The sequence below is a fragment of the Guillardia theta genome (assembly GCF_000315625.1).
Source record: "Guillardia theta CCMP2712 unplaced genomic scaffold GUITHscaffold_42, whole genome shotgun sequence".
NCBI lineage: Eukaryota > Cryptophyceae > Pyrenomonadales > Geminigeraceae > Guillardia > Guillardia theta.
This window is the reverse complement of record NW_005434632.1, coordinates 33901-59526: the sequence shown is the minus strand read 5'-3', so window position 1 is coordinate 59526 and position 25626 is coordinate 33901. Positions and strand designations below refer to the sequence as shown.

Below are 25626 nucleotides of genomic sequence, written 5' to 3'. Positions count from 1 at the left end.
TGACAAGCAGGTGCGTCAGCCGTCAAGCTTCACGGGGGTTCGCAGAGCTATTCCCCGAAGCTGGAGGCCATCAGGGAGCAGGGGATGGGTCGTGACAGGAGAGAGGCGATGGGCGTCGCGCATGAGCCTTGAGAATGACCTCGAAACGCAAGGACATGTGCAGCAGGGCAGGGAGCAGATCCCGCTCTCGGAGAGCATGCCAGGTATCGACATGCTGGTGGATGACCTGGCGCTGTCGGAGACTATGGATCAAGCTTGGCACAGCAACGGAGGTCCCGCGAGCTCCGACGACTCCTGCAGCAAGTTTGAGATCGACGCTCCCTTCTCACCCACGGGGGATCAGCCACAGGCTGTCAAGAAGATTCTCGATCGCCTTCGGAAGGGATGCCAGTACACGGTCCTTCGTGGAGCCACAGGGACAGGCAAGACTTTCACCATGGCGCAGATCATCGCAGCGTATGGCAAGAGAACTCTGATCCTCTGCCATAACAAGACCCTCGCTGCCCAGCTGGCTCGGGAGATCAAGAGCTACTTCCCAAGGAATGCCGTTGAGCTTTTCGTCTCGTACTACAACTATTACCAGGTCGATTACCTTTTCCCTCTCTCCCCTCTCCTTTGTGCATTGACATCTCCCCCGCTTCCATCTTCTCTTCCTCTCTCCTCCTGTTGCTCTTGTCTCCTCTTGTCTCCTCTGGTGGATGTGTTGAAGGGCTCCGCAGCCTGAAGCCTACATGCCCTCCTCGGACACCTACATCTCCAAGACCACGAGCATCAACGACGAGCTTGACGCCCTGCGGCATCGAGCGACCAAGTCTCTCTTCGAGCGAGAGGACGTGGTGGTGGTCTCGACCGTCTCCTGCATCTACGGCCTCGGCCTTCCCGCAAATTATCTCAAGGCGAGGCTGACGGTGAACGTGGGCGATGAGCTCTCGATCGAGAGAGCCTGCCGGCTCCTCAAGGAGATTCTCTACACTGAGTGTGAGAGCCCGGCAGAGGAGCTGGAGAGAGGCTGCTTCCGCGTGTCCCACTCCCCCTTCTCCTCGGACGTCTTGCTCTGGCCCCCTTACGAGGTCCGTCCCATCCGCCTGCAGCTCTCCGACGCCGTTCTGGTCGAAATAAGCACAAGCGACATGAGCGGCAGCGAGGAGAGCCTCTCCTGCATCAACATCTACCCTGCCCGTCACCATGTCATGCCCAAGTCGCTCATGGAGGCCGCGTGCCTCAACATCGAGCAGGAGCTCGAGGAGCACGTCCGAGTCCTCCGAACTGAGGGGCAGCTGGACGCAGCCAGCAGGATCGAGATGCGCACCAAAGAGGATCTGGTCCACCTGCGAGAGTCTGGCGTATGTTCTGGTGTCGAGAACTACAGCCGCCACCTCTCCTTCCGGGATCCCGGGGACGCTCCTGAGACGCTGCTGGAGTACTTCACGAGGGGCGAGGGGGGCAAGGACTGGCTCCTCGTCGTCGACGAGAGTCACGTGTCTCTCCCACAGCTGCGCGGCATGTACAACGCCGACAGGTCGCGCAAGGAAACGTTGATCAAGCACGGGTTCCGCCTGCCCAGCGCGCTAGACAACCGGCCTCTGCGAGAGGAGGAGTTCTGGTCCAAGATAGGAGCTACCCTATTCGTCAGCGCTACTCCAGGGGCCAAGGAGGAAACGTTGGCTGGTGTCTCAGAAGGGAGTGAAGTGTGGGAATACGAGCAGCAGCAGGAGCAGCAGCAGGACAACGGTGTTGTGGAGATGGTCATTCGTCCAACTGGAATTCTAGACCCAGAGATCGAAGTGAAACCAACCAAGAATCAGCTCAACGTCATGCTCGAAGAGGTTGCATCATCCTCCCCCTTGCTCTCTTCTCATTTCCTTCCATCGCCTCCTTCTCGCTCCTCTCTATCTGGCTCTGCTTCGATCGTTTCCTTCTGAGTGATCTGCCGCTTTCAGATTCAAGCCCGCAAGGAGCATGGCGACAAAGTACTGCTGATGGCCTTCACAAAGCGAAACGCAGAGGACGTGGCGGCATGGCTCTGCGACAACAATGTGAACGCGAGGTGAATGCGGGGCTACAGGGAGGGCGGAAAGAGTGAGAGAGGGGGGGAGAAGATGGTGGGCAAGAAGAGGACAGGGGGAACGAAAAGGGCAGAGGGGGCGAGGAGAAGGACAAGCAGCGATGTGCATGTCTGACGTTCCTGCAGCTACATCCACTCAGGTCTCAACACGGTTGAGCGAGCTGAAGTCCTGCAGGAGCTACAGTCGGGCGGGCTGGACGCGGTGGTGGGGGTGAACCTGCTGCGGGAGGGGATCGACTTGCCTCAGGTGTCGCTGGTGCTAGTGCTGGACGCGGACAAGGAGGGCTTTCTCCGCTCCTGCCGTGCGCTGATCCAGATCATCGGGAGGGCGGCGAGGAATGAGAGGGGAAAGGCGATCTTCTTTGCCGACCGTGAGACAGCAGCGATGAGGGAGTGCATAGAGGAGACGTACAGGAGGAGGAGAATGCAGCAGCTGTATAACGAGAAGCACAGCCTGCGCCCTGTCAGCGTCAGCAGGAGGGAAATGCGGTCTCTCTTCGAGCTCGAGCGCGAGTCACTGCGAGAGTTTCGCTCAAAGATCCCCAAGGAAGGGAAGAAAGAATCTCAGCAACCTAGAGAAGAAGACAGGGAGGAGGACGCGGCGGCTTCTGCCAATGAGTTCTTCACGGAGGAGGACAGCAGTCTTTCCGATTTCTCCTCCTCCTCCTCTCTCTCAAGTTTTTTCCCAGCAGAAATATCGACAAAGGAGGCGACCGAGCGGATGCAAAACTTGGAGAGGTTGAGGGCACTGGTGGATGCGTTCCCAAACCTACCGGGAGTCTACATGTTTAAGGGAGAAATCTCCTCCTCCTCCTCCTCCTCCTCCTCCTCCTCCTCCTCCTCCTCCTCCTCCTCCTCCTCCTCCTCCTCCTCCTCCCTCCAACCTCAACTGCGCACTTTATACGTGGGCAAGGCAAAGAGGCTGAAGACGAGAGTGAGGTCTTACTTGCGGTCGAGCACCGGCAGAGGGCGGGGCCTGTCGCCGAGGATCGAGGCGATGCTGAAGCATGCGAGGAGTGTGGAGTATATCCTGACTCCTGGAGGAGAGCGAGACGCCCTCCTGCTGGAGGCGCGACTGATCAAAGAGCTGCAGCCTCCCTACAACGTCCTGCTACGAGACGACAAGTTCTATCCCTTCATCTGCCTGACCCTCGGCGAGGAGCTTCCCCGTCTCTTCTCTACCACCCGCAAGCAGCAATCGCTTATCGGCGCCAGGTACTTCGGCCCTTACACTGACTCCTCCCTCCTCCGCTCCACTCTCGCCCTTCTCGAAGCCGCTTTCCGCCTGCGACGGTCTCGCTTTCAGGTCATGTACGGCAAGACTATGAGCAGGCAGGAGTACCAAGAGCTCGTCCTTGAGTGCCTGGATGTGCTAGAGGGGCGGGGCCTGGAGGTTGCGGAGAAGCTCGAGGAGCAGGGGAAGCTGGCGGCAGCTGCCGACGTCAGAAAACTTGTCGCGATGAATCCGGTGAGGAAGGAGCTTGAGTTCCTCGACTGGGACGCGCACGCGCCTCCGACAGACGTCGCTGCCATCACGGCCGTAGCGTCTCCGCGACCCTCCTCATCCTCTCATGCCAGCTGTGTCGCTCTGCTGCTGCAGCTCAGAAACGGGATGGTGAAGGGAAGAACCTTGCTGAAGCTCGACATCCCCAAGCTAGAGGACAAGGAGCACGGAGAAGAAGCTCTCGCCCTGGCGCTAGAGGAGGCGATCAAGGAGCACTACACCTTCACGCCGCGCGACGAATTCCCACAAGTTCTGCTCACTCAGGTCCACTCTTCTTCTCCTCTGCCCACGTCGCCTGATGTTGATACAGGTGGCGCTGCCGAACCCTGAAGCCGTCAGAGGTATGCTGCAGGCAAACTTCGACCAGCCGGTCGCCCTCCGCTCGTTGAAGACTCGAGGCAAGCACGCCAAGGAAGACAAGAAGGCGATCGAGCTCGCCATCGCAAACGCAGAGGCGGAAGCAAAGTTCATCGAGATGCAGGACAGTCGATCAATAGCCGGCGGTGACATGGCAGAGTTCCTGGGCCTTGGGAGGAAGCCCTCGAGGATCGAAGCCTTCGATATCTCCCACTGCCAGGGCACAGCTACGGTAGCCTCGAGAATCGTACTGGTGGATGGGATGCCAGAGAGACACTTGTATCGCGTGTACAAGATCACGAGCGTGCAAGGGGTGAACGACTTTGCAGCCATGGAGGAAGTGATCAGCAGAAGGTTCGCTGATGCTGACGAACAAGACATCCCCGACATCATCCTCGTCGACGGCGGTGCAGGGCAGCTATCAGCTGCACTTAAAGGGCTACAGAAGATATCGATGACGCATCTTGCTGGCAGGCTGGTGGCGCTGGCAAAGAAGAAGGAGGAGCTGTATCTTTCTCCCTCCCTCCCTCCTCTTGAACTCGATTCAGACAGGCCAGGGATGCTGCTGTTGAGGTTCGCCAGGGACGAGAGCCATCGGTATGCAGTCAAAGGTCATCACAGGCTAAGGAAAAACCATTTGTTTAATAGACAGAGTTTGTAAACGAAGCCATCAAGAGCCGCTCCTGCTCCTGCAATGCACAGCTGTGGTCCCTTCCCGGCCCTCTTGACCGCCCCAAGAAGCCCTCCTTCCTCCAGCCTCCCCCCCTGGTCGATCGCTGGCCGCCTGATGCTCCCAAGACGGCACATGATGACGTGATGCACGTTACGCTGAGTTGATGAGAGTCGCAGAGTTGACTGTCATTCCAGCATCACCGGGTCATCGCGCTAGTTCGATTGAATCTCGGTTCGTGGCAGTTTTTTACTTCGGAGTACATTGAGAGGTGCCCGTTGGGATTGGACGGGGCGGCTATCGAAAACATGTGGTTTCATAGATTATGCCAGTCAGTCATTGATTGTCATGATGAAAAGAAGGCGCTAGAATCGAGCTTGCCTCAGATTGTTTCTAACCGATGGATGCAGGCAGCTGCTTCTATTAGCCTGGAGGTGCTTCGCCAGCCATTAGCTCATGATTTCAAGCCGCACGGCCAGGTGTTCTCTTAACACCTGGAGGAGATGAAAAGACTCTTTTTCGTGTACTTCGGTTTGGATTTGTGCATCTGGTCTTACATAGAAAAAAAGCCGTGAACAACTGCTGACAATTCTGAGACCTCTGTAAGTGAAACGACTCCTTATCATATCTCCGGGTCTCCCCCTTTATTAATTTCTCTCGCCTCTCCGTCCTCCTCTGTTTCCTCTTATCCTCCAGCCCTTCCCTGCTCCATCCATCCCTCCTTCTCTCAACTCCTCTCACACCCAGTCGACAATGCTCTGCCGTCGTAGCTCTGAGCTCCTGATCCTCTCACAACTTCGATCTCTCCGCCTTTCAAGCACTTGTGGGTCTCCTCGCGGATCCTGGAAGGCCAAGCACCAGCCCAGCATCCCGACGTCCTGCCGGAGAGGAAGCTGCACTGCGACGCCCAAACTGTTTTCTAGCTTGCAAACCTCAAGTTTCTGTGGCGGCCACGCCAGTCTGCATGCCAGACAGCAACGGGAATTCAACGAGGAACGAGTTCGCTGCAAATGCACTGGCTGTATCTCGTGCAGTACAAGCACCATAGGCGTTCTATCCCAACCTTCCATCGACTCTGCTGGAAACGTTTCCAACGAAGGGGCTCTCGGCGTAATGATGAAAGCAGCCCATGGACTCGGTCCCTCCATAGACAGGGAGGGTAACTTTACGACATCTGTACATTAAAAGTGTTTATACAACCTGGCAATGTAGCCTGCTGCCAATGCCTCATGTAAACCCCTCAATTCAACTTGATATGGGCATCGGATAGCTCTCCTCAACAAATGTTGCACCGCAACTACTCGGCACCTCAACTTGATGCCGAAGAACATTCCCGATGACCCATACATCTCCCACGGCCATGACGACTGCCAGGCGCTAAGGAGCGGCTAACAAGACAACTGTGACTTGCAAGGAAATGAGCGCTAAACAAAATCAGGTTTGGATGAACACCCGGAGTCTGGTGGTGATATAGCTGTTCATTGCATCGCACAAGTATAATAACCTATGACTCTATCAACACTATCTATGAACAAGGTCCCATGTCATTTATACACACTGACGCCATTCGGGACAAGGAGTCAAGGAGCGCTCTTGCATCGGGCTCTATCTCCTTCCATCACAAAGTTCCCCGCACGGTCGATGGATGGGCCAAGCCCTGACCCGGCCCTCTTGACCGCCCCAAGAAGCCCTCCTTCCTCCAGCCTCCCCCCCTGGTCGATCGCTGGCCGCCTGATGCTCCCAAGACTGCACATCATGCACGTGACGCAGCTCGGCGATCGGCAGGCGACCTGCTGCTCCTCGAAGTCCTCCAGCTGCCGGGCGTACATCCGAGAGGGAAGAAGAGAGAGGCTGCTGCAGTGTAGGAGACGGTGGGGGCGGGGGGGTGAAGGCTGATGGTCTGCAGAGACACCAGCAAGCAAGCTGAGAGGCTTGGGAGCAGCGCGGGGAGACGCGTGGACGGACAGGCGGCGGAGGGAGCGCGAGCATCGGTGCCACATCTTGTCAGTCGTGGTCACTGGCTCGTCTTCCAATCTCTCCTGTAGCCGTGCATCTTCAGATGCCTGGGTCGCCTGTAGATCGCCTGCGCGTTCTTGGCCGTCTTCTCGCCTTTCCATCCGGTTAGGTATACGTTCCATGGTGAGCTCTGCAACTTGCCATTCCTTGTAACCTGAATCTTGCGCGTGCTGTAGAGCTCTGCAGATGCGTTGTATTGTTTCTCGCGTGTGCACATGTTCCATACCCCCCCCCCAGAGCCCATCCAGCAGCAGATGTCTTGTTCGCATGAGCCATTGCTGATGGGGGGGGACGCCTTGTTGCCTCCCTGTGTTGAAGATATCTTGTTGTTGTGTTTTCCTTCGTGTCTTTGCGATCAGCAGCAGATGCAGCAAAACGAAAATTCCACAATTGTAGCCGTCTGTTTGTTGCAGCCCAGTTGACACACATGCCCTCCATGCCGTGTCGTCACAGTGTTCTTGTTGATCGCTAATTGCCTCGGTGATAATCGTCGCCATGAGTGATGCTAGGTCCATTCGCTGTGCGCCCCCCAATTGAAACTGTGCCTCCCTTTGGCTTCTGACTGTCCCCAGGTCTCTCTCAAGGGCCGTGCTAAGCGAGTCGACGATGTGTATTCTTTTTGTGTTAACATCTGCCACGATTAGAATCCAATGATTGCCGTTCTCTACGCAAGGGAATAAGAATGGTTGAGCTGCCCCGGCTAGCAGTCGTTTTGCTCTCCGTGCCCTTCCCTCCTGATCTCTCAAACCCGCTACTATTCTCGGGAGAACAATGGTCCCTCTCTGCAGCCCAAATTGGTTTCTAGTTTGCTCGTTGGCATACCTCGTGCCTTGGGGCCATGCTATTTGAAATCTGTCTTCCGCTGGTTCTAAATTGCGGTTTACCTCAACGATTAATGCCTCCATAACGTCCTCAGAGAGAAATCCATCTTCTCCTGAGTTGAGCAGCGCCGCTGCTCCGTACTCTCTATTGTTTTCCCGTAGACTCCAGGGGATCTCCCCTATCAAGTCGAATGTTTGTATTGTTCTGTTTTTTGGATTTTTTTTGTCATTCTTTTTCTCACCTTCTTGTCTCGTTCTGCTTGATTCCACCACGCCCTAAACCCTAAACCCTAAGGAAACCTTGACATGGGAGGCAAGATACCATCGCTCCTACGATCCTAAGATACCATCATTCGGATCCGAGGCCCCGGCCCGGGCCTGGGTGATAACGCCGAATGGCCCCGGCGAGTGACAGCGTACTACGGTACTCGGGGGCTGATTACGATCTGAAGTCCCAGGCTGCCACGGAAGGCTTCCGCTGGCCGGCAAGCGGCCATGCCGTTCACAAACCCATATGCAGCCCCTAGCAAATCTGGTCTTTTTTTTTCTACTTTTTTGGGGGTTCACATGGGGTCCGTATATACACTCCCTGTTGACTACGGAGTACCCCCTGTTTTCACCGATCAAAGGGGGGGTAGAGAGACTGGACAAAAGCGGGGTGGGGTGATTTGAATTTCTCTGGCGTGGAACCCTTCCCCCGCCTTGGTTTTAGAGGTACTGCAATTTTAGTTTTACCCATCACATACATGGTAGTATAGATTGTACTGTATGAAAACATATTGGTACAAAAGAGAGGTTTCCTGGTACAGAAGTTCCCCCCTCCACCACCCTACCCCCTTCGTATCGGTAGTATCTCCTCACAGAGGATATTCAATGATGCAGGAGATCAACACAGGAGGAGGAGGAAGAGGGGCTGGGAGAGAGGGTGGGAAGGGGTGTGGGAGAGAGGGTGGGAGGGGCAGATAGGAAAGAGCGAGGTAACTGAGATAGAGAGTGAGCTGGGCTTGAGCGTCAAGGTGAAGAGCGATGAAGGCACTGAAGGGCGGAGCAGATCGGATGGTGCAGTGGGTAAAGGGGCTGAGGAGTTTATAGGCGGAGACTCGTTTGTTTTACTACAGGATCGTGTACTGGAAACCGTGATCTGCTTATTACTTTCCTCCTCTTTCTGGTTCCAACCGCTCAACTTCCAGGAGCAGTTGCTATCTTAACGGCTCTAATTCTCGAAGAGCCATGCGAGAGGATGTGCTTTTGAGGATTAAGTGTCGACTCCGAAGAGATCAGTTCTGCCAATTAGGCCGTCCTCTGGCTTTTGATGCCTGGCAGTTCGGCCTCACTGGCACGCCTCGCCATCGACCATCACTGATCATGTCTCCAAGTCTGCCGTGCAGTGCCGCTGCAATGCCCAGCATGCGTTCCATCGCCGCGGCCTGTCACGGTCAGTGTACCCCCCGGGTTGGCCCGGCGGTCCGGCCCGGGCCGCCGCCTTGACTCGATCCGCCGCCGCCGATGATCATCGGATCGGTCCGCGCGGCGTGATGTTCAGCCTGAGGCTCAGTCCGAGTCGCCGAGTCGCCCGGTGACTGAAGCCTGATATCGAGTACGGTCAACAGAGTCACTCAGGGAAGGGGCCGGGCGAGCGGGCCTCGCCGGGAGACCGAGAGCCTGACTCACAGAGTCAGCTGCTGAGACTTGCCGGGTCACCCGGGGTACTACGAGGAGAAACCAATCATGGAACGCATGCTGGGCATTGCAGCGGCACTGCACGGCAGACTTGGAGACATGATCAGTGATGGTCGATGGCGAGGCGTGCCATTGGCAGAACCGATCTCTCAGAGTCTTCGGAGTCGACACGGAGTAAAAACCTTCCCAACCGTCGCGAGATGTTCCTGTCATGCTCCTCAAAAGCACATCCTCTCGCATGGCTCTTCGAGAATTAGAGCCGTTAAGATAGCAACTGCTCCTGGAAGCTCAGCGGTTGGAACCAGAAAGAGGAGGAAAGTAATAAGCAGATCACGGTTTCCAGTACACGATCCTGTAGTAAAACAAACGAGTCTCCGCCTATAAACTCCTCAGCCCCTTTACCCACTGCACCATCCGATCTGCTCCGCCCTTCAGTGCCTTCATCGCTCTTCACCTTGACGCTCAAGCCCAGCTCACTCTCTATCTCAGTTACCTCGCTCTTTCCTATCTGCCCCTCCCACCCTCTCTCCCACACCCCTTCCCACCCTCTCTCCCAGCCCCTCTTCCTCCTCCTCCTGTGTTGATCTCCTGCATGACCACGACTGACAAGATGTGGCACCGATGCTCGCGCTCCCTCCGCCGCCTGTCCGTCCACGCGTCTCCCCGCGCTGCTCCCAAGCCTCTCAGCTTGCTTGCTGGTGTCTCTGCAGACCATCAGCCTTCACCCCCCCGCCCCCACCGTCTCCTACACTGCAGCAGCCTCTCTCTTCTTCCCTCTCGGATGTACGCCCGGCAGCTGGAGGACTTCGAGGAGCAGCAGGTCGCCTGCCGATCGCCGAGCTGCGTCACGTGCATGATGTGCAGTCTTGGGAGCATCAGGCGGCCAGCGATCGACCAGGGGGGGAGGCTGGAGGAAGGAGGGCTTCTTGGGGCGGTCAAGAGGGCCGGGTCAGGGCTTGGCCCATCCATCGACCGTGCGGGGAACTTTGTGATGGAAGGAGATAGAGCCCGATGCAAGAGCGCTCCTTGACTCCTTGTCCCGAATGGCGTCAGTGTGTATAAATGACATGGGACCTTGTTCATAGATAGTGTTGATAGAGTCATAGGTTATTATACTTGTGCGATGCAATGAACAGCTATATCACCACCAGACTCCGGGTGTTCATCCAAACCTGATTTTGTTTAGCGCTCATTTCCTTGCAAGTCACAGTTGTCTCCTTAGAGCCTGGCAGTCGTCATGGCCGTGGGAGACTCAGAGGCGATGTACTAGTGGAGTACGGTCAGTGGGTGATCGGGGATGAAAAGCTATGGCCCGTTTCCCGCCGGCTCCCAGATTCCAGATTTTTGACTTTATTCAAACTAATTTGAAATTTACCCCGAAATATTCACCGGTGCTTTCAATACATACTGACAGGGGGTGGGTCCACTGCCTGTTCATATTTGATGCTCCCAGCGTACCCTCCCTACCTTCTAACAATTTTTCTCGATTGAGCTAATAGTATATTTCCATATAGTGCCTGCCCATTCGAAAAGCAAAATCTGGGAAAGTCAACCGCATCGTTTCATTCTCAAATTAAAATGACTTATAGTTGAGTTCTCCAAAACATTTGGAGTAGAAAAAAAAGAATTTGACTTATATTTGTATGAAAAAATCTGGAATCTGGAATCTGGGAGCCGGCGGGAAACGGGCCTATTTCATCATCTCACTCCCAGTTGTCGAAACGTTACAGAACGGTTACTTTTGCTCGGAAATAGGATGTTGGAAGAAATCCAGGACGATAACGAGGAGGTGAGAGTAGTAGTGCGAGGGAGAGGAGAAAGAGCAGAAGGAGAGCTGAATGTGAATGAATCCTCAGCTTCCTTGTACTTATTCTTCTTCTTGCAAGATGGCTGCTTGAAGAACCTTATCCTGCTAAAACATTTCAATACACCTGCTTCGACATGGACGGCCACTTGGAGAAAGCTCTCAACAGAGCTGAGTTCGCCATCTCCTTCGAAGATCTCGAAGTACTTCACAGAGATGGTCACACTTGTTTGCTAGTGTCTAAGTGCTGAACTGCTCGTGACCATCAGGTTCAGATAGGGTGAGACTGGTGGGACCAGTCACGGGCTGCGTCAAGTCTGGGGAGGTCAACAAGGTTTCGGGGGGTTGTTTGCTGACCGATGATCCATGCCTCAGGTTGCCACGTTCATCGGGCCATCTAGCTTGACGGTCCCGCTCATGAATGGGCTGAGGAGTATCTACCCCTGTGCTGCTTCTTCAGGTATACGTCCTTGGCTCCCGGTGCCCACTTTGACGGCCATCGCACTTTAGCATACAACGCTGTGCACACTGGGACGTTTGTGGGAGGAACAGTGACCTGGAATGGCCAGGAACCCACTGTGATGATTGACTGCTCCTTCTCCCGTGCCAGCTCCTGCTGATCTTCACCTTAGGACGTTGATCCTAGAGTAGTCGCATACGTCGACTTGGAGGCGGCAGACGTCATGCCTGAGCAGCTGACCAGCTTGGAGATCCTATTATACACCATTCAAGTCCGAGTCACTTTTCTCAGTACTGCGGAGCAGGTCCCCAGCTAGCTGGGAATGTGAGCTAGCTCTGACACCTGTGCTAGTCTGGGATGGCAGATCAGGTGCTCGACATGTTGGGGATAGCAGAGGTCAACAACACGCGCTACTGTGACCTCTCCCCGGTTATCCCTGCAGAAAGAGCTGCCAGCCTTTGGTCTGATGAAGATGGCAGGCGAACAAGAGGATTCTTCGAGTCGCCCGCGAGATCATCGGATGTGCAGGAATGCTTCTGCTGAACAATCCTACCTGCCAGCTCTCCCCTTCTCAGGTGTCTCATCCTTCCTGATATGATCACACTGACAGTGAGTGGTGGCAGTCTGTTGTCTTTCTCGAGGCCATGTCTCGCCTCAGGTCCTCCGCTACTCTTGCTCCCGCTCCTCTAACCTTGTCTCCAGCACCTCCCATGCCTACGCCGTGATCATGGCAGTCCCTCAAGTCCCTCCAGGCTGCCTGAGCCTCTTCTCTGACATCTTTGTGCTGGTTTGTGCTCCCCGTCGGCTTGTGCGGAGGCGACTGATCCTCTGCCTGCAGTCCAAGGACGGCAAGACCATCTATCAAGGCCCCGCCTCCTCCTTCAGCACCTGGTTCACCGCAAACTCGCTGGACAGGAAGCACTTCTCCGGATTGAGCGGCTCCTCTCTCGCACTGCTCGCCGAATTCTCTACGTCTGACATGCTCAGTCATGGAATCTTCATGCTCCCTTCCAACCAAGTTGGAGCCCATCGAGCTCCTGAGCGTTTCTCACCTACATCCCTGCAGGTCGACAAGTACCTTGTCATGAACGCAGACTCCGACTCCTATCGCTCTGCTCGCCGCAAAGCTCTCGAGGTCTGCCCGAGCTTGCATGAGAGTCTTTCCCAGCTAAAGTTGCTGTCAAGGTCCGCAGCGGCAAGTCTCCTCTTCCTGCTTTGATTGGACGAGATGGCCTGCCCAGCTCAGACCGAGCAGACCTGCGATGGATCTCTGCCATGCTCGAGATGGAGGTGACATGAGTAAGGAAGATTCGAGACTGACAGGCAGACAGTGGAAGCTGATCGCCAGAGATTCGCTAGCAATCCATCGCTATGTGGTCGACTACTTCCCCCTTCCTCCTCCTCCTCCTCCTCCCCTCTTCTCCTCCACAACCATCATCCCGCCCTCCATCCCGTCGTGCACACGCCACTGCTCATATCCCGGCAGGTTGCCCCGCTCTTTCTCGGGATGCTTCTTGGTCTGGTCTTCTCTCGCCTTCCCGGTGCCTCTCCCTCCCTGCTGCTGCGCCATCTCACTCTCCTAGATGAAACTGTCGCCGTTGGCATGCAGGAGCGTCTCGGGCTCTTCACCATCCTCCTCCTCTGCTTCACGTGACATGCGAGGGACATGGAGAAGTTTCAAGCTAAGCCCCCGCAGGTTGGACAGCGTGAGGAGGCGAACAGCGCTCGAGAAGAGGATGTTGTGGTTGGATGTGTGTGCTGGAAGGATGACGCTGCTTGCTCACTCACTCTTCGTCTGTTCCGGAGAGCTCTTTGTCAAGGTCTCAGCCCTCTCGTTTCTCTTCTCGCCCTCCCTCTTCCTTCTTCTCTTCCATCCCCTGCTTCCTCTGCTTCCTTCACCTTATGGTCTCTTGCGGATGCTTCTGACGGATGCCAACGCGATGTAGATGGGCCTGAGCTCAGCCTGCATGGCCCTCAGCGTTTATCTCACAGCAAGCTTCAAGCAAGAAGTTGGCGCCCTCCTCTCTTTCCTCCTCCTCACCGTCGCCTCCGCCTGGGCCATCGGCATTCTCCCCATCTGCTTTCAGGCATTCTATCTCTCCTGTGATAACCATCATCTCCCTCACAACGACATCTTCATCTTCACTATCGATCAGCTTCCATTTCCTGGGCACAACTGACAACGCGCTTGGTACAGATTGTTGTTTCAGGGAGTGAGAGGAGCATCAAGGCTAGTGCGCATCTCTCTTCTTCTCCGTTGCTCCTCAGTTGGGCTGCCGGATTTCTCCTCCTCCTTTTCCTCCTCGTTGCCGGGTATCCGTTAGCTCCTGTTGACCTTCCCTTCCCCCTTCCTCTCCTCCGCTCTCTCTCGCCCTATGCGTACGCGCTCGACTGCTTTGTGGCCAACCAGGTGAGAGCTGCGTGCTAGAGTGTCGCTCACAAGTTCGCAGATGGGGGGAGGAGGAGGAGAGCTGGGATACCCAACAATCAACGTGTTTGTCCACCTTGTTGCTCTAGCTCTGGTAAGCGATGCATGAAGGCACGGGGATGGAAAGGACTGAGGGTCTGACAACCTCGTTAGCTCGTTGTCTTCTATCTCATCCTATCCGTGGCGCTCTCAAGGTCCGACTACATTCTTGGTGTCCTTCTTCCAAGGTGCGGTTGCTGCTCTTCTCCTTCTTTCTCACCTTGTCGTCCTGCTTCTCGTCTCTCTCCTTTGCGTCAGGGTGGGGATGAGGGTCGCTAGTGACGTGCAGGCGAACCTGCGCTGGTGTCGCCAAGCATGTGGTGAGGCCTCGCGCTCTCTGCCCTCGTCCAGTGACAGTGCGGGCAGGATGGCAGGAGCACGAGCCCTTGCCGGATGAGGAGCGAGGGGATGGACGAGGAGGACGGACAAGCTACGTGTAAGAGTAGCTCGGAGGATAGTTGGGGTGTACATAAGAGGAGGGGAGGACGTATACTGCTGAGGTTATGAGGAGGTTAAAGCTTTTTCTGTTTCTCTTCCACTTTCTTCAAGCGTCTCTGCACCAGAGCTCGGGGTCGCCGGGTTGAGACGTGCCGGGATCAGCTGAACAAGCCGCCTTGATCATGCTGCCAAGCGTTTGAGATAAGAATACGCACACGATTCCCTCCCATCTCTCCGCGCTGCTCAATTCCTTCCCCGAAAGTTTCCTCGGACGAGCAGCAACAAGCAGCAGCTTCCTCTCCCTCTTCCTCTCCCTCTCCCTCTCCCTCTCCCTCTCCCTCTCCCTCTCCCTCTCCCTCTCCCTCTCCCTCTCCCTCTTCCTCTTCCTCTTCACCACTCTGACCTGTTGTAGCTGCTTGGCGACTTTTCGCTGTTCAGCGCAGCCATGAACTTGAACATTGCACCCGATATAAACTATAGGGGTGGTGCGAAGAAGCAGGTAATGCATAGGTAGGGGTGGGGAAACGAAGAGGATTTCTGCAGGAAGTGGGGGTGGGTGATCAATGCAGGGTCTATGAGTCGCTTACAAATAGGTGGGTGATGATGAGGATTTAGAGGGGGTGGTAGTCTAGGGGGTAGCGGGGGAGGAAAGAGAACAGTATGGGTGGGTGGGCATCGACAATGACGCAATCAATAGAGCAAGCAACATGCAGCGAGGCAAAGGGGAGCAAGAGAGGGAGGGAGGGAGGGAACAGATGAGAACAGATCAGATCAGAACAGATCAGAACAGATCAGAACAGATCAGAACAGATCAGTAAGCCGAGGATAGGAGAGAGGGGAGGGGAGAACAGAGTCCATCGAGGTTGAAACCGCAGGGAGAGGAAACGTAACTTAAGAGAGTAGAAACAGACAGCGAAAGGGCTGATTGAGAAGGTTCCTACTTGTCAAAGTGAGTGACAAACGAAAGCAAAACATATTCGGTGTAGAGATTAAGATGAGCACGTTGGCATTGGTTTGATCTCTCTTACTTGCCCTTAGCTTGTGTAGCTTCTGACATGTCGTGTTCAACAGGTTCGTCTGATGTGCAGATGTGCTCTCTTGGCATGTCGCATCAGTTTGGCTCTCTTGTTTCCCTAGTCCTCTTGTTGTTTGTTGTGCCTGTCAGCTCAAACTTCCCTACTCCAGCTCCTCAGGTGACCCTCCCATCCAATCCCATGCGAAACATTCCTGTGGGGTTGCTTTCGATGTTGTCCTCTCCTTCTTGTCCTCTCCTTCTTGTCCTCTCCTTCTGTCTCTCCTCCTTGTTCTCTCCTTCTTGTCCCCTCGTTGTCTCTGCCTTCCTGTCATGTCTTTGTTTTTTCGAACATGCGTGACGTGTGAGATGGCGGCTCCTCTCGAGGCCTCGTTGATATGAGGGTTGTGCGACTCAGGCGCGGCTGAGGATGGAGAGGCCTGGAACTTTCACCAAGTGTCCCTGCTGCAACAACCCCTGGTCGGGGATCGAGGGCTCCTTCGCAATCGCGTGCGGCCCCTGCATTGATAGCAAGCAGACTACGGAAGGTATCGACGCCTCCGACTTCGATGAGTTCGTTCCGCCCCATGAGAATTTCTACAACTTCGCCATCGGAGGCTGGAGAAAGAACAACCCGATTCCTCCTGAGGTAACGCGGAGCAAGGAAAGGGAAGGAGGGAAGGGTTGGGGGTGGGGGGGGGGAGTTGCTGAGGATAATTACACCGATGGAGGAGCATAGAACAGTTGAAGGGGTTGTGACCTCCTGTGCAGTACCCAAGCTGGAACTGCTTCACGATCTTGCATGAGAGGAACCAGCAGCGGCTGAAGGAGATGGTGAACGAGCTCGAGACCAAGGAAGGCTGTGTGGGAACGGAGAAGAAAGTCGCTGACTTCTGGGCGAGCTGTATGGACGAGGAGGCGATCGAGAGGAGAGGGACGGAGCCGCTTAAGTCCCTCCTCGATGCTGTCTCGGAGCACAAAGTGAAGGAAGACATCACCGCAGCTGTCGCCAAGCTGACCCTATCCGGAGTTGACTCGACGCCTCTGTCCTTCTACGAGAGCCCAGACAAGAAGAACAGCGAGTGGAGCATCGGACAGCTTGACCAGGTGAGAGAGAAATGAGCAGCAGCAGCAGCAGCAGCAGCAGCAGCAGCAGCATCAACAGCAGGAGCTGACGATTTGCATCTGCAGGCTGGGCTTGGACTTCCTGATCGAGACTACTACTTCGACGAGGACAAGCAGGACAAGCGAGACATGTACAAAGAGCACGTGACCAAGATGTTTTCTCTCCTCGACGACTCGTCCGTGAACCCTGAGGAGGCTGCTAAGATTGTCTTGGAGATCGAGCAGAAGATCGCTGGCTTCCACATGACACGAACGGATCGCCGGGATCCGGAGAAGACGTACAACAAGATGTCAGTGGAGGAGCTACAGAAGAGGATCGACCAAGACGGGGGGAGCGGAGGCCTCCGACTGGACAGGTTCTTCGCGCTCATCGGCAAGCCAGTGGATCAGCTGGGGGAGATCAACGTGCCGACGCTGGAGGCAGTGGTGAAGATCTGCCAGCTGGTGAAGGAGGAAGGAGCGAGCAGGCTAAGCGTCTACTTCAAGTGGCACGTGCTCCACTGCTTCGCCGCCTTCGACCTGCCGCGCGTCTTCGTCGACGAGCATTTCGAGTTCTTCGAGAAGAAGCTCAAGGGCACTAAAGAGCAGAAGCCTAGGTGGAAGCGAGCCATGGCCGTGCTGGAGTCCGTGCTTGGGGAGGCTCTGGGTCAGCTGTACGTGGCCAAGTACTTCCAGGAGGAGTCGAAGCAGACGGCGCTGGAGGTGGTGGAGCGAGTGCGGGAGGCGCTGCGGGAGCGGCTGACGGAAGTGACGTGGATGTCGGAGGAGACGAGGAAGAGCGCGTTACTCAAGATGTCCAAGTTCGGAGTGAAGATCGGCTACCCCGACAAGTGGATCGACTACTCGCCGCTCGTGGTGGTGCGGGGCCAGCACTTTGAGAACGTGCTGCAGGGCCACGAGTTTCACTTCAAGCGCATGCTCTCCTACACCAATGCGCCGACCGACCGATCGCGATGGTGAGAGCGTGAGGTCAGCAAGCGCAAGGGTGCAGGGGATAACGATGCAGGAGGAGGAAGAGGGGGGGGGGGGGTGCGGGTTGTGGAGGCAGTGAAGTGAAGAGGCTGGTCAGGTACATGACACCGCAAACCATCAACGCGTACTATCATCCCTCGATGAACGAGATTGTGTTCCCTGCCGCCATCCTCCAGCCTCCCTTCTTCAGCCCCAACGTCGACGAGGCGATCAACTACGGCGCCATGGGCGCTGTTGTAGGACATGAGATGACCCACGGGTTCGACGATCAGGTTCCCTCCTTGATATGTCCAATCCAACCCCTCCCTCCTTCCCATCGTAACCCCCCTCCCTCCTTCCCATCGTAACCCCCCTCCCTCCTTCCCATCGTACCCCCCCTCCCTCCTTCCCATCGTAACCCCCCTACCTCCTTCCCATCGTACCCCCCCTCCCTCCTTCCCATCGTACCCCCCTCCCCTACCTCCTTCCGATCCCTCCTTGCCTCCTTTCTTGCCCCCACCCCTCCACCTTCTTGGCTTCTCCTCCTTTCCTCGAGGCTCTCTCGCCCTTTTCTCCCCTCACCGCCATTCTTGCTGCCTCACCTCCCGCTGACCACGTGGCTCAGGGCAGGAAGTACGACCATACAGGCAACATGGTGGATTGGTGGAGCGAGGAGGACGGGAAGGAGTACGAGAAGCGAGTGGAGGTGATGGTGCAGCAAGCAGAAGCCTTCAAGGTGCACGGTCAGCCGCTCAAGGGAAAGCTCACGTGCGGGGAGAACATCGCAGACCTCGGAGGGCTCAAGCTAGCTTACCGGCAAGTCGACTGCATACCACCATCACATCCTCTTGCTCTGACTGCTCCTATTCCAATTGCTTCTACTACTCCTCCTACCACTACTACTACTTGTACTCCCACTTCTACTTCTACTGCTTTTACCAATACTGCCCACAACAACTCTATTCCCAACACATCCTTCTCGTTGGAGTCGAACTCATACTCGTACTCACATTCCTTTTGTCTTTGTGCTCTTGTTCATTTGTTTCTTCGTGATTGTAAAACGCTGGCAGGGCTCTTTGTTCCCTCCTCAAAGCCCGTGGCCTCACTCCCCAAGACCCCAAGACTCGCGTCGGAGGGCTCACAGCCCAGCAGGTCTGCAGCTCAAGCTGTCCGTGCACGTTTGACACTCTTGACAGCGATTCTTCCTGTCCTGGGCTAAAGTCTGGGCACAAAACATCGAGAAGGAGAGAGAACTCCAGGTGATGGCACATCATCATCATCATCATCATCGTTACCACCGTCATCATCATGACCATCATCATCATCATCATCATCATCACCATCATCATCATCATCATCATCATCATCATCACCACCACCACCACCACCACCATCATCACCATCATCATCATCATCGTTCCTGATTGGTTTGCTCCTAGCTTGTTACTCTAGATCCTCATGGACCCAATGAGTTTCGTGTCAACGGACCACTCGGGTAAGCGGAGAGAAGCAGACTTGGGTTATGAGGAAGAGACAAGGGAGTGTAGATAGAGATTGAAGGAAGAGACAAGGGAGTGTAGATAGAGATTGAAGGAAGAGGCAAGGGAGTGTAGATAGAGATTGAAGGAAGAGACAAGGGAGTGTAGGTAGAGATTGAAGGAAGAGACAAGGGAGTGTAGATAGAGATTGAAGGAAGAGACAAGGGAGTGTAGGTAGAGATTGAAGGAAGAGACAAGGGAGTGTAGGTAGAGATTGAAGGAAGAGACAAGGGAGTGTAGATAGAGATTGAAGGAAGAGACAAGGGAGTGTAGATAGAGATTGAAGGAAGAGACAAGGGAGTGTAGGTAGAGATTGAAGGAAGAGACAAGGGAGTGTAGGTAGAGATTGAAGGAAGAGACAAGGGAGTGTAGGTAGAGATTGAAGGAAGAGACAAGGGAGTGTAGGTAGAGATTGAAGGAAGAGACAAGGGAGTGTATGTAGAGATTGAAGGAAGAGACAAGGGAGTGTAGGTAGAGATTGAAGGAAGAGACAAGGGAGTGTAGGTAGAGATTGAAGGAAGAAAAGGAGAGGGCTGGAGGCGAAGGGAGGAGGGAGGGAAGCGAAGCGAAGGAGGAGGGGGGGGAGCAGGGAGTTGATAATGAGAGCAGAAACATCCCGGAGTTTCACTCGGCCTTTATGATTCCTCAAGACACGCCCATGCATATCTCAGCTAAACGCCAGGTGGACATCTGGTGAGAAAGCAAGGCTGGGAGAGATACAATAAGTTTTACTGTTTGTGTTTGAGAGTCAAAAAGCGCCTCCGCCTCCTCCTCCTCCTCTTACTACTTGTACTACTAATCCTCATCCTCCTCCTCCTCCTCCTCCTCTACCCGCACATACGTGTCACCGCGGCTTCTCTAGGTCAGCCCACAAATCCGCTGCTTCGGATTTGAGTACCGCGATCGAGGAGAGAGCGGAAGGCAGGGGAGGCTCGAGGACGCGAACTCCCCACAGACCCTCGTCGGTCAGCCACAGCAGCGTCTCCAGCTCTCTTAGGCGACACAAGGATACTCTGCATCCTGGGAGGAGGCTGTAGCGCTCCCCTCCCTCTGCTTGCCTCCTCCTCCTGCTGGCTCGCCAAGGCCTCAGGGTGAGCGCGCAAGGCAGGGGAGCTCTGCCGGCTAGCATGACGAGACCGGCTGGGAGGGAGAGGACGAGGGCGGTAGACGAAGTCAGGCGCGAAGGAGGAGTAGAGAGGAACGTCCATGAGCCGCTGGTGGGCGGAGGAAATGGCTTCCTCGGTCAGGTAGTTGGGCGGCGCCTCCTCCCCCGCCGTCTGGGTTGCGTATCTCTGACTTGGCGGCAGGACGAGGACGATACGTCTGCTCTGTCCTCTCCACCTCCACAGCTGGGGAGGAGGTGACCTTGTCCGTGAGACCCTCCCGCCCAGCCGTCTCGCGTGTCCTCGTCCTGTTGTAGGGGTCGAAGACTTCGCCTGTCCCAGCTGGAGGCGAGGAGACGAAGAAGGGCTCGGGGACTTTCTTGAACCATTTCTTCGACTCGCGGAGCTCCAGCGCTGAAGAAATCAGAGGAGCCTCCTGCAAGGTTGTGAGGAGAGGAGAAGGGAAGACAAGGGAAGACAAGACAAGACAAGACAAGACAAGACAAGACAAGACAAGACAAGACAAGACAAGAAAACAAGAAAGCAGAAAGGCAAGACAAGACAAGGGAAGAGAAGTAGAACCTGATACCCGGCTCTCAGGGTCCAGAACGGTATGCGACTGCGAGAAACAAGTAAGGAGAATCGAGGACGAGGACGAGGACGAGGACGAGGATGAGGACGAGGACGAGGACGAGGACGAGGACGAGGACGAGGAACCTGTTAGGGGTCGCGGCTCGAGCAGCATTGTTTGGGGGCTCCTTCTCCTTCTCCCAGAGCTACAAACAGAAAAAAAAATTAAAAGAGACAAGAAAATGAGAAGACGAGTCAAGAATATGAGATGCAAGAGAAAATGAGAGGAGAAGAGCAAGCGAAAGGGAGGAGGGGAAGGAGGGGAAGCGAAAGGGAGGAGGGGGAGGAGGGGAAGCGAAAGGGAGGAGGGGAAGGAGGGGGAGGGGAAGGGGAGGAGGGGAAGGAGAGTGAGGGAGCGTGTTTACCCCATGAGTTGCCTCATGTTGCTCTCCTTTGCGTTGAGCTTGAGGTCTGATCGAACTCGATTGTTCGGGTCCGCGAGGGCGATCTGTGCCTTGAGGAAGAGCGCGTCCTCCCGGTCCTCCAACCTGCCTGACCTTGAGCACGTGCAAGCGGACGAGTGACGGACAGACAGTCCAGCTGCAGCAAGAGGAGGAGGGAGGAGAGAGACTGGTAGGATGTGTAGGCGATACCTCTTCCTCATGCTTTTGAAGTTCTTCGCTGTCTGCTTGACCGTCTTGTCTAGCTCGTTTAGCAGGCGGCTGGAGCGGAACTCTTGCAGGCTGAAGGAAGTTGAGGGAGGTCAACGAAGAGAGGAAGGAGCGTGAAGATGAGGGAGGGGAGGAGGAGAGAGGAGAGAGGAGGAGAAGAGAGGAGGAGAAGAGAGGAGGAGAGGAGAGGAGAGGAGAGGAGGAGGAGAGGAGAGGAGGAGGAGGGAGAGGAGGACCTGCTCCTCGTCTTGAACTTCGGCGCTTCCTTGTAGCCCATGAAGGTGAAGCTTGCGGGATCCTCATACTCCACTTGTCCTGAGATGTGCGCGACGGGGTCGAGAGCATTGCGATCAGGATTAAGGCACGTGGTGGTGGCATTGAGATCTGCCAAAGGAACGGAAGGTGAGGAGACGAGACGAGAACAGAGGAGGGGGGGGGGACAAGATGGGAGAGAGTAGCAGGACGATAGGAGTGTGAAGACCGCAAAGTATCCTAGAAGTTTGTCTCAGTTTTTCAATCTCATGCGACCTGCAGGCATAACAATCACACGCCGCAGCCAAGAAGAGCAGCAGCAAGAGGAAGAGAGAAACAGAGACAGAAAAGGAAGAAGAGGGAAGTGAAAAGAAACCGAGTCTTCTTCGGCGGTTTAGTCTCCTCGTACTTTTCCTGTAGCCAGACATTCAGAGCCTCCCTTTGTAATCTCTTTCACGATGGTCCAAATCATCATCATCATCATCATTACCATCATCATCATGTCATCGTCATCGTCATCGTCATCGTCATCGTCGTCGTCGTCGTCATCATCATCATCACCATCTCCATCGTCATCATTGACATCTCCATCATCATCACTTCCACAACCACCAACAGCAACAACATGAATATCATCATCAAAATCATCACCACCACCACCATAAATATCATCAGCCTTGTCGTGAGTGCCATCATTGTCATCGTCTCAATCCCAATCTCCATCATGCTGTGTACCTGACACTTCTTGTACTCCTCAGAGCTCTTCCACAGAGGCACGAGCTATCGTGAGAGATCAGGACAATGACGAGAATAAGGAGGAAGAAGACGCCAAGTTTGACCACAACGAAAAGCATATCGCGAGGATCAAACTCGATCGGACCTTTGAGACGGCGTCTTCGTATTGCTCATACCTGCAACCATTTAGCTGCTGCAAGTCTTCGCTCCTCGCTCACCCTCTCTGATTGTGATGCAGATTCTCCTCCTTGCGCTTCTGCATCAACTCCGTCCTCGTCTTCGGTCGCTCCGGCTGCCCCTGCCCCGCAGCCTCATCCATTTGCCCAGTGAGAAAAGAAGGAATAAAGCAGGGGAAATGAGGAGAGGCAAAGACGTGGAGGGGGCAGATGGACAGATGGACGGAGATGGAGATGGAGATGGAGATGGAGATAAAAACCTCGCCATCAGGTTTCACTGGAACAGTTTTGGGTCTTGTACTCGTGAACTTGGTGAGAGGATGATTGTCTTTCAGTGCCCTGCGCCATCATAAGATGTCCTGCTAGCTACTTCTCCTCCTCCTCTTCCATTCAACCGATCCTACACCGCCGACGCCACCTTCCCTCCCCTTCTACATCTCACCTCCCTTGTGCTTCGTCACCTCACTCTCTTCGTGTTCTCACTCCCCGCTCCCTTCCTCCCAGCCCCCGCTCGCTATCTCAATCCCGACTCACAACACCTTCCTATGCTCTGCAGGCTACTGCTTCTCCTTACCGTAGCGCCGCATCTCGTTCAGGTGTACACAGTTTACCGTCACGGTCTTTATCGTACTTGACTGAGAGGATGTACTCTTCACGAGACACGATGCCATCGCCATCCAGGTCGAACGTCGGGTCAGGGATCTTGGACTTCCTGCGGGCCTCCAGCAGCTCTGTCCTCGTCCTGTGCTTGGGGTCTTGATCCCAACCCCCCGGCACCGACATGCCCAGCTTCCCTCGGTCGTAGCGCCCCAGATCCACTTCCTGCGCGCATTTGAACACCGCAGGCGCTCCCTTGACCGTCTGATCGAGCGTGCGAGGAGAGAGGGAGAACATCACAGCCTTGCTGTGCCTTCCGCTCTCCTTCCTCTCTTGCACTGCCTGCCCCGTCTGCTGTCGCGAGCTCTCACGCTGGCTCTTGGATCTTGAGGAGGAGGCCCTTCCTTTTGCCTCCTTCATGTTCGTTTCCGCCGTCATCCCCTCGTGCTGGTCATGGCCACGTCGGACTTCTCTCACAGCAGCCGAGCTGCATCATCCTCTTCCTCTGCTTCTGTGCGAGAACAGGTCAAGGAGGTCGAAGAGTCAGCGATCATCAAGTCACGGTCAGGTAAGGCATGGCAACATCTGATGTTGGAGCTAGCATGCTCTAGTAATCCATTAGAGCCTACAGACTCAGGCGCAGAGAAGTCCTAGCATTGTCAAGCCTCGACAAGAAGAGAAGATGTGGAGGCTGGGGATGAATCAGGAGCAGCGCAACATGGGTGCTATCCGTTGTTTTCCAGTCTTGACTTCACCCATCCTACCCATCCTTCCGTATTTTACCTTCAGTCATCTCGACTCATTGGGTGCCCTCATCACATCTCGTCATTCTTCCTACCCGTCCAAACACTCAGAACCATCCGGTCTCACAACCTTACCATCTTATCCAACCCTTCCACACCTCTTTCACGTGTCATGCTATCCTTCCTTATTGTCAAGCTGTTCGCATTCCTTGCTCTCGGGCATGCTCTCCTATCTAAGAGCCTGACTCTCTTCCTTGCCCTGTAGACAGCGTCTTCTGCTCTTCTCCCTTCTTCTCCCTTCCTCGCGCTTCCTTCAATGCTTGCATCTCGGCAACGGCCTGGCCGTTTATCGTCCGTTATTTTCCGTTGGACTCAGCTCTGGGGCGGGTCCGGTTGCTGACCGATCCTAGGAACCGTCACGGTCTCGGGACCGATTGCTCAGCTAGCGCGATCTTCTACAAACTCTCACCGACGCAGTCACGGTGGCCCGGGCCCGGAATCGACTGGTCAATGCCGCAGTGCCGAGTGTGCTCGATACAGTCGACATCCGACACCACTCACTGAGCCACGGTGACCGTGTTGCCTACCGTACCGGGCCATGATTGCTGTGGACTCTGGTGGAGAAGGATGAGCTCTTCCCGGAGAAGATTCATACGTCTTATCACCCTGGCGATTTGCTGACGAAGGTGCTACCTTTTCATGCTTCAAGCCTTTCTGCATTTATGTCGGAGGTTACTACCGTGCCGCCGCGACGGGCCGGGCCGGCTCGGCCGCCGCGAGTCAGTGGGCTCAGTGTGGGTCGGCCGAGTTTTTTTTTGTGGCACATCCTCTATCTTCTATCATTATGATCCGATTGAGGGAGGGTGTCTCGGACGTTGCCACCGAGTCCGATCCGTGTCCGATCGCTTGTGAATCATCAGTAGGGTCACGGTGTCTCGGCCGGTGATGCCACCCAGGAGACCGGCGTATGAGAACGTGCACAGCCGCAGGACATACTCGCTCAAGTCGCAGGATAGGGTCTTGCAGTCTACCATCTTTGCTGATTTTCCTGAGCGAGACCTGAGCCACTCTCCGATGCGAGTCTCGAGCTACTACCCCTCAAGGCCTTCCCGCACCGCTATGCTCAGATGCTCGACTGCTGAAAAGTGATCTCCATGGCGGCACTGCGGCATGCCGATCTGCCAGTGTCCGACGGAATGTGATGGATGTCAGCGCGAGCTCGATCCCTCCGTTGCTGCACATCATCTCCAGACCTGCAAACGCCGATCCTCTCAAGCTTCCCACGGCGCATGACAACCTTACTCGTACGATTCGGTCGATGCTGAACGAAGCTGGTCTTCAGAGCGTCATCGATACAGTGGGGGATCCTCGTTCTCGACGGCAGGTACCCTCCCATCCTCATGGCCGCAAGGTGAAGGGCGATCCTATACCTTTTAAAAAAAAAAAAAATACCTAAAGTAAGGTATAGGATTTACTGGCAGAAGGTAAAAAGCGCCTCAAGCAAAACAATTGAAGCAGGAACAAGCTAAACCTCCTGGCACACAGTCCACAGCGAGAAGCTGCACAATCACACACAAAACACAAGCCCGAAATGAACCAGCACTGCTGGCACCCAGACGCGGCACCGCCAGCCCAAGCGCGAAGCCGCGCAGACAAGCAGCCTAAGGGTCAGGCAATCAAGCAACAAGCAGCAGGAGCATGCAGGAGGAAGAAAATCCCTTAGACGCGATACCCGGAGTAAAATCCCATTATCCGCCTGGGGCAGCGGACGCTCCGAGCGGTACCGTGTTCCTGTGTCCAGCCTCCCTCCGTCCGCTGCCCCTGGCGGACCCCCGGGCAGCGCCCGGGCTCCTTGTCGGCGGCTGCCCTTT

General features: G+C 55.3%; 7 protein-coding genes across 7 annotated transcripts; 4 read left to right on the top strand and 3 right to left on the bottom strand.

Annotated features, from left to right (window-relative positions):
• Positions 1-244: 244 nt before the first annotated feature.
• GUITHDRAFT_72442 (hypothetical protein) lies at positions 245-2561 on the top strand (the record flags this gene model as incomplete). Its single annotated transcript, XM_005830997.1, has 5 exons — positions 245-583; positions 720-1670; positions 1725-1826; positions 1941-2047; positions 2192-2561. Coding segments are annotated over 5 exons (1869 nt in total), but the record flags the coding sequence as incomplete, so codon positions are not given.
• A 2762-nt stretch (positions 2562-5323) lies between these two features.
• GUITHDRAFT_139932 (hypothetical protein) lies at positions 5324-5945 on the bottom strand (the record flags this gene model as incomplete). The annotated part of the gene is made up of 4 exons (XM_005830996.1): positions 5324-5494; positions 5529-5556; positions 5660-5770; positions 5905-5945. The coding sequence occupies 4 exons, from the start codon at positions 5943-5945 to the stop codon at positions 5324-5326; spliced, it is 351 nt and encodes a 116-aa protein (XP_005831053.1).
• Positions 5946-6068: 123 nt separating this feature from the next.
• On the bottom strand, positions 6069-8337 carry GUITHDRAFT_153044 (hypothetical protein). The gene is made up of 3 exons (XM_005830995.1): positions 8311-8337; positions 6177-6613; positions 6069-6117 (listed from the first exon to the last, which is right to left on the bottom strand). Exon 2 carries the CDS (start codon positions 6594-6596, stop codon positions 6177-6179), a length of 420 nt encoding a protein of 139 aa, XP_005831052.1. The 5' UTR covers positions 6597-6613; positions 8311-8337; the 3' UTR covers positions 6069-6117.
• Positions 8338-9723: 1386 nt separating this feature from the next.
• Positions 9724-10251, top strand: GUITHDRAFT_153043 (hypothetical protein; the record flags this gene model as incomplete). Its single annotated transcript, XM_005830994.1, has 2 exons — positions 9724-10170; positions 10203-10251. The coding sequence occupies one exon, from the start codon at positions 9724-9726 to the stop codon at positions 10141-10143; it is 420 nt and encodes a 139-aa protein (XP_005831051.1). The 3' UTR covers positions 10144-10170; positions 10203-10251.
• Positions 10252-11054: 803 nt separating this feature from the next.
• On the top strand, positions 11055-14284 carry GUITHDRAFT_109856 (hypothetical protein; the record flags this gene model as incomplete). The annotated part of the gene is made up of 18 exons (XM_005830993.1): positions 11055-11136; positions 11187-11251; positions 11293-11377; positions 11428-11495; positions 11550-11681; positions 11729-11806; positions 11857-11952; positions 12001-12035; positions 12080-12512; positions 12563-12667; positions 12864-12918; positions 12961-13027; positions 13074-13197; positions 13575-13787; positions 13828-13899; positions 13959-14032; positions 14103-14164; positions 14211-14284. 18 exons carry the CDS (start codon positions 11055-11057, stop codon positions 14282-14284), a joined length of 1920 nt encoding a protein of 639 aa, XP_005831050.1.
• A 1069-nt stretch (positions 14285-15353) lies between these two features.
• GUITHDRAFT_95120 (hypothetical protein) lies at positions 15354-20432 on the top strand. The gene is made up of 10 exons (XM_005830992.1): positions 15354-15475; positions 15713-15943; positions 16066-16401; positions 16486-17375; positions 17489-17663; positions 17996-18186; positions 18441-18522; positions 18567-18629; positions 18810-18865; positions 19518-20432. Exons 1-10 carry the CDS (start codon positions 15371-15373, stop codon positions 19603-19605), a joined length of 2217 nt encoding a protein of 738 aa, XP_005831049.1. The 5' UTR covers positions 15354-15370; the 3' UTR covers positions 19606-20432.
• Positions 20433-21002: 570 nt separating this feature from the next.
• Positions 21003-23450, bottom strand: GUITHDRAFT_109854 (hypothetical protein; the record flags this gene model as incomplete). The annotated part of the gene is made up of 10 exons (XM_005830991.1): positions 21003-21129; positions 21235-21324; positions 21489-21636; positions 21734-21780; positions 21881-21918; positions 21995-22180; positions 22240-22284; positions 22385-22415; positions 22458-22754; positions 22990-23450. The coding sequence occupies 10 exons, from the start codon at positions 23448-23450 to the stop codon at positions 21003-21005; spliced, it is 1470 nt and encodes a 489-aa protein (XP_005831048.1).
• Between the last annotated feature and the right edge of the window lie 2176 nt (positions 23451-25626).

Coding starts and splice junctions, on each gene's coding strand:
- GUITHDRAFT_95120 (XM_005830992.1), top strand. CDS start 15,371: ATGTGCTCTCTTGGCATGTCGCATCAGTTTGGCTCTCTTGTTTCCCTA. Junction 17,664..17,995: donor CCCACGGGTTCGACGATCAG/GTTCCCTCCTTG, acceptor CACGTGGCTCAG/GGCAGGAAGTACGACCATAC. Junction 18,523..18,566: donor GAGGGCTCACAGCCCAGCAG/GTCTGCAGCTCA, acceptor CACTCTTGACAG/CGATTCTTCCTGTCCTGGGC.
- GUITHDRAFT_153044 (XM_005830995.1), bottom strand. CDS start 6,596: ATGTGGCACCGATGCTCGCGCTCCCTCCGCCGCCTGTCCGTCCACGCG.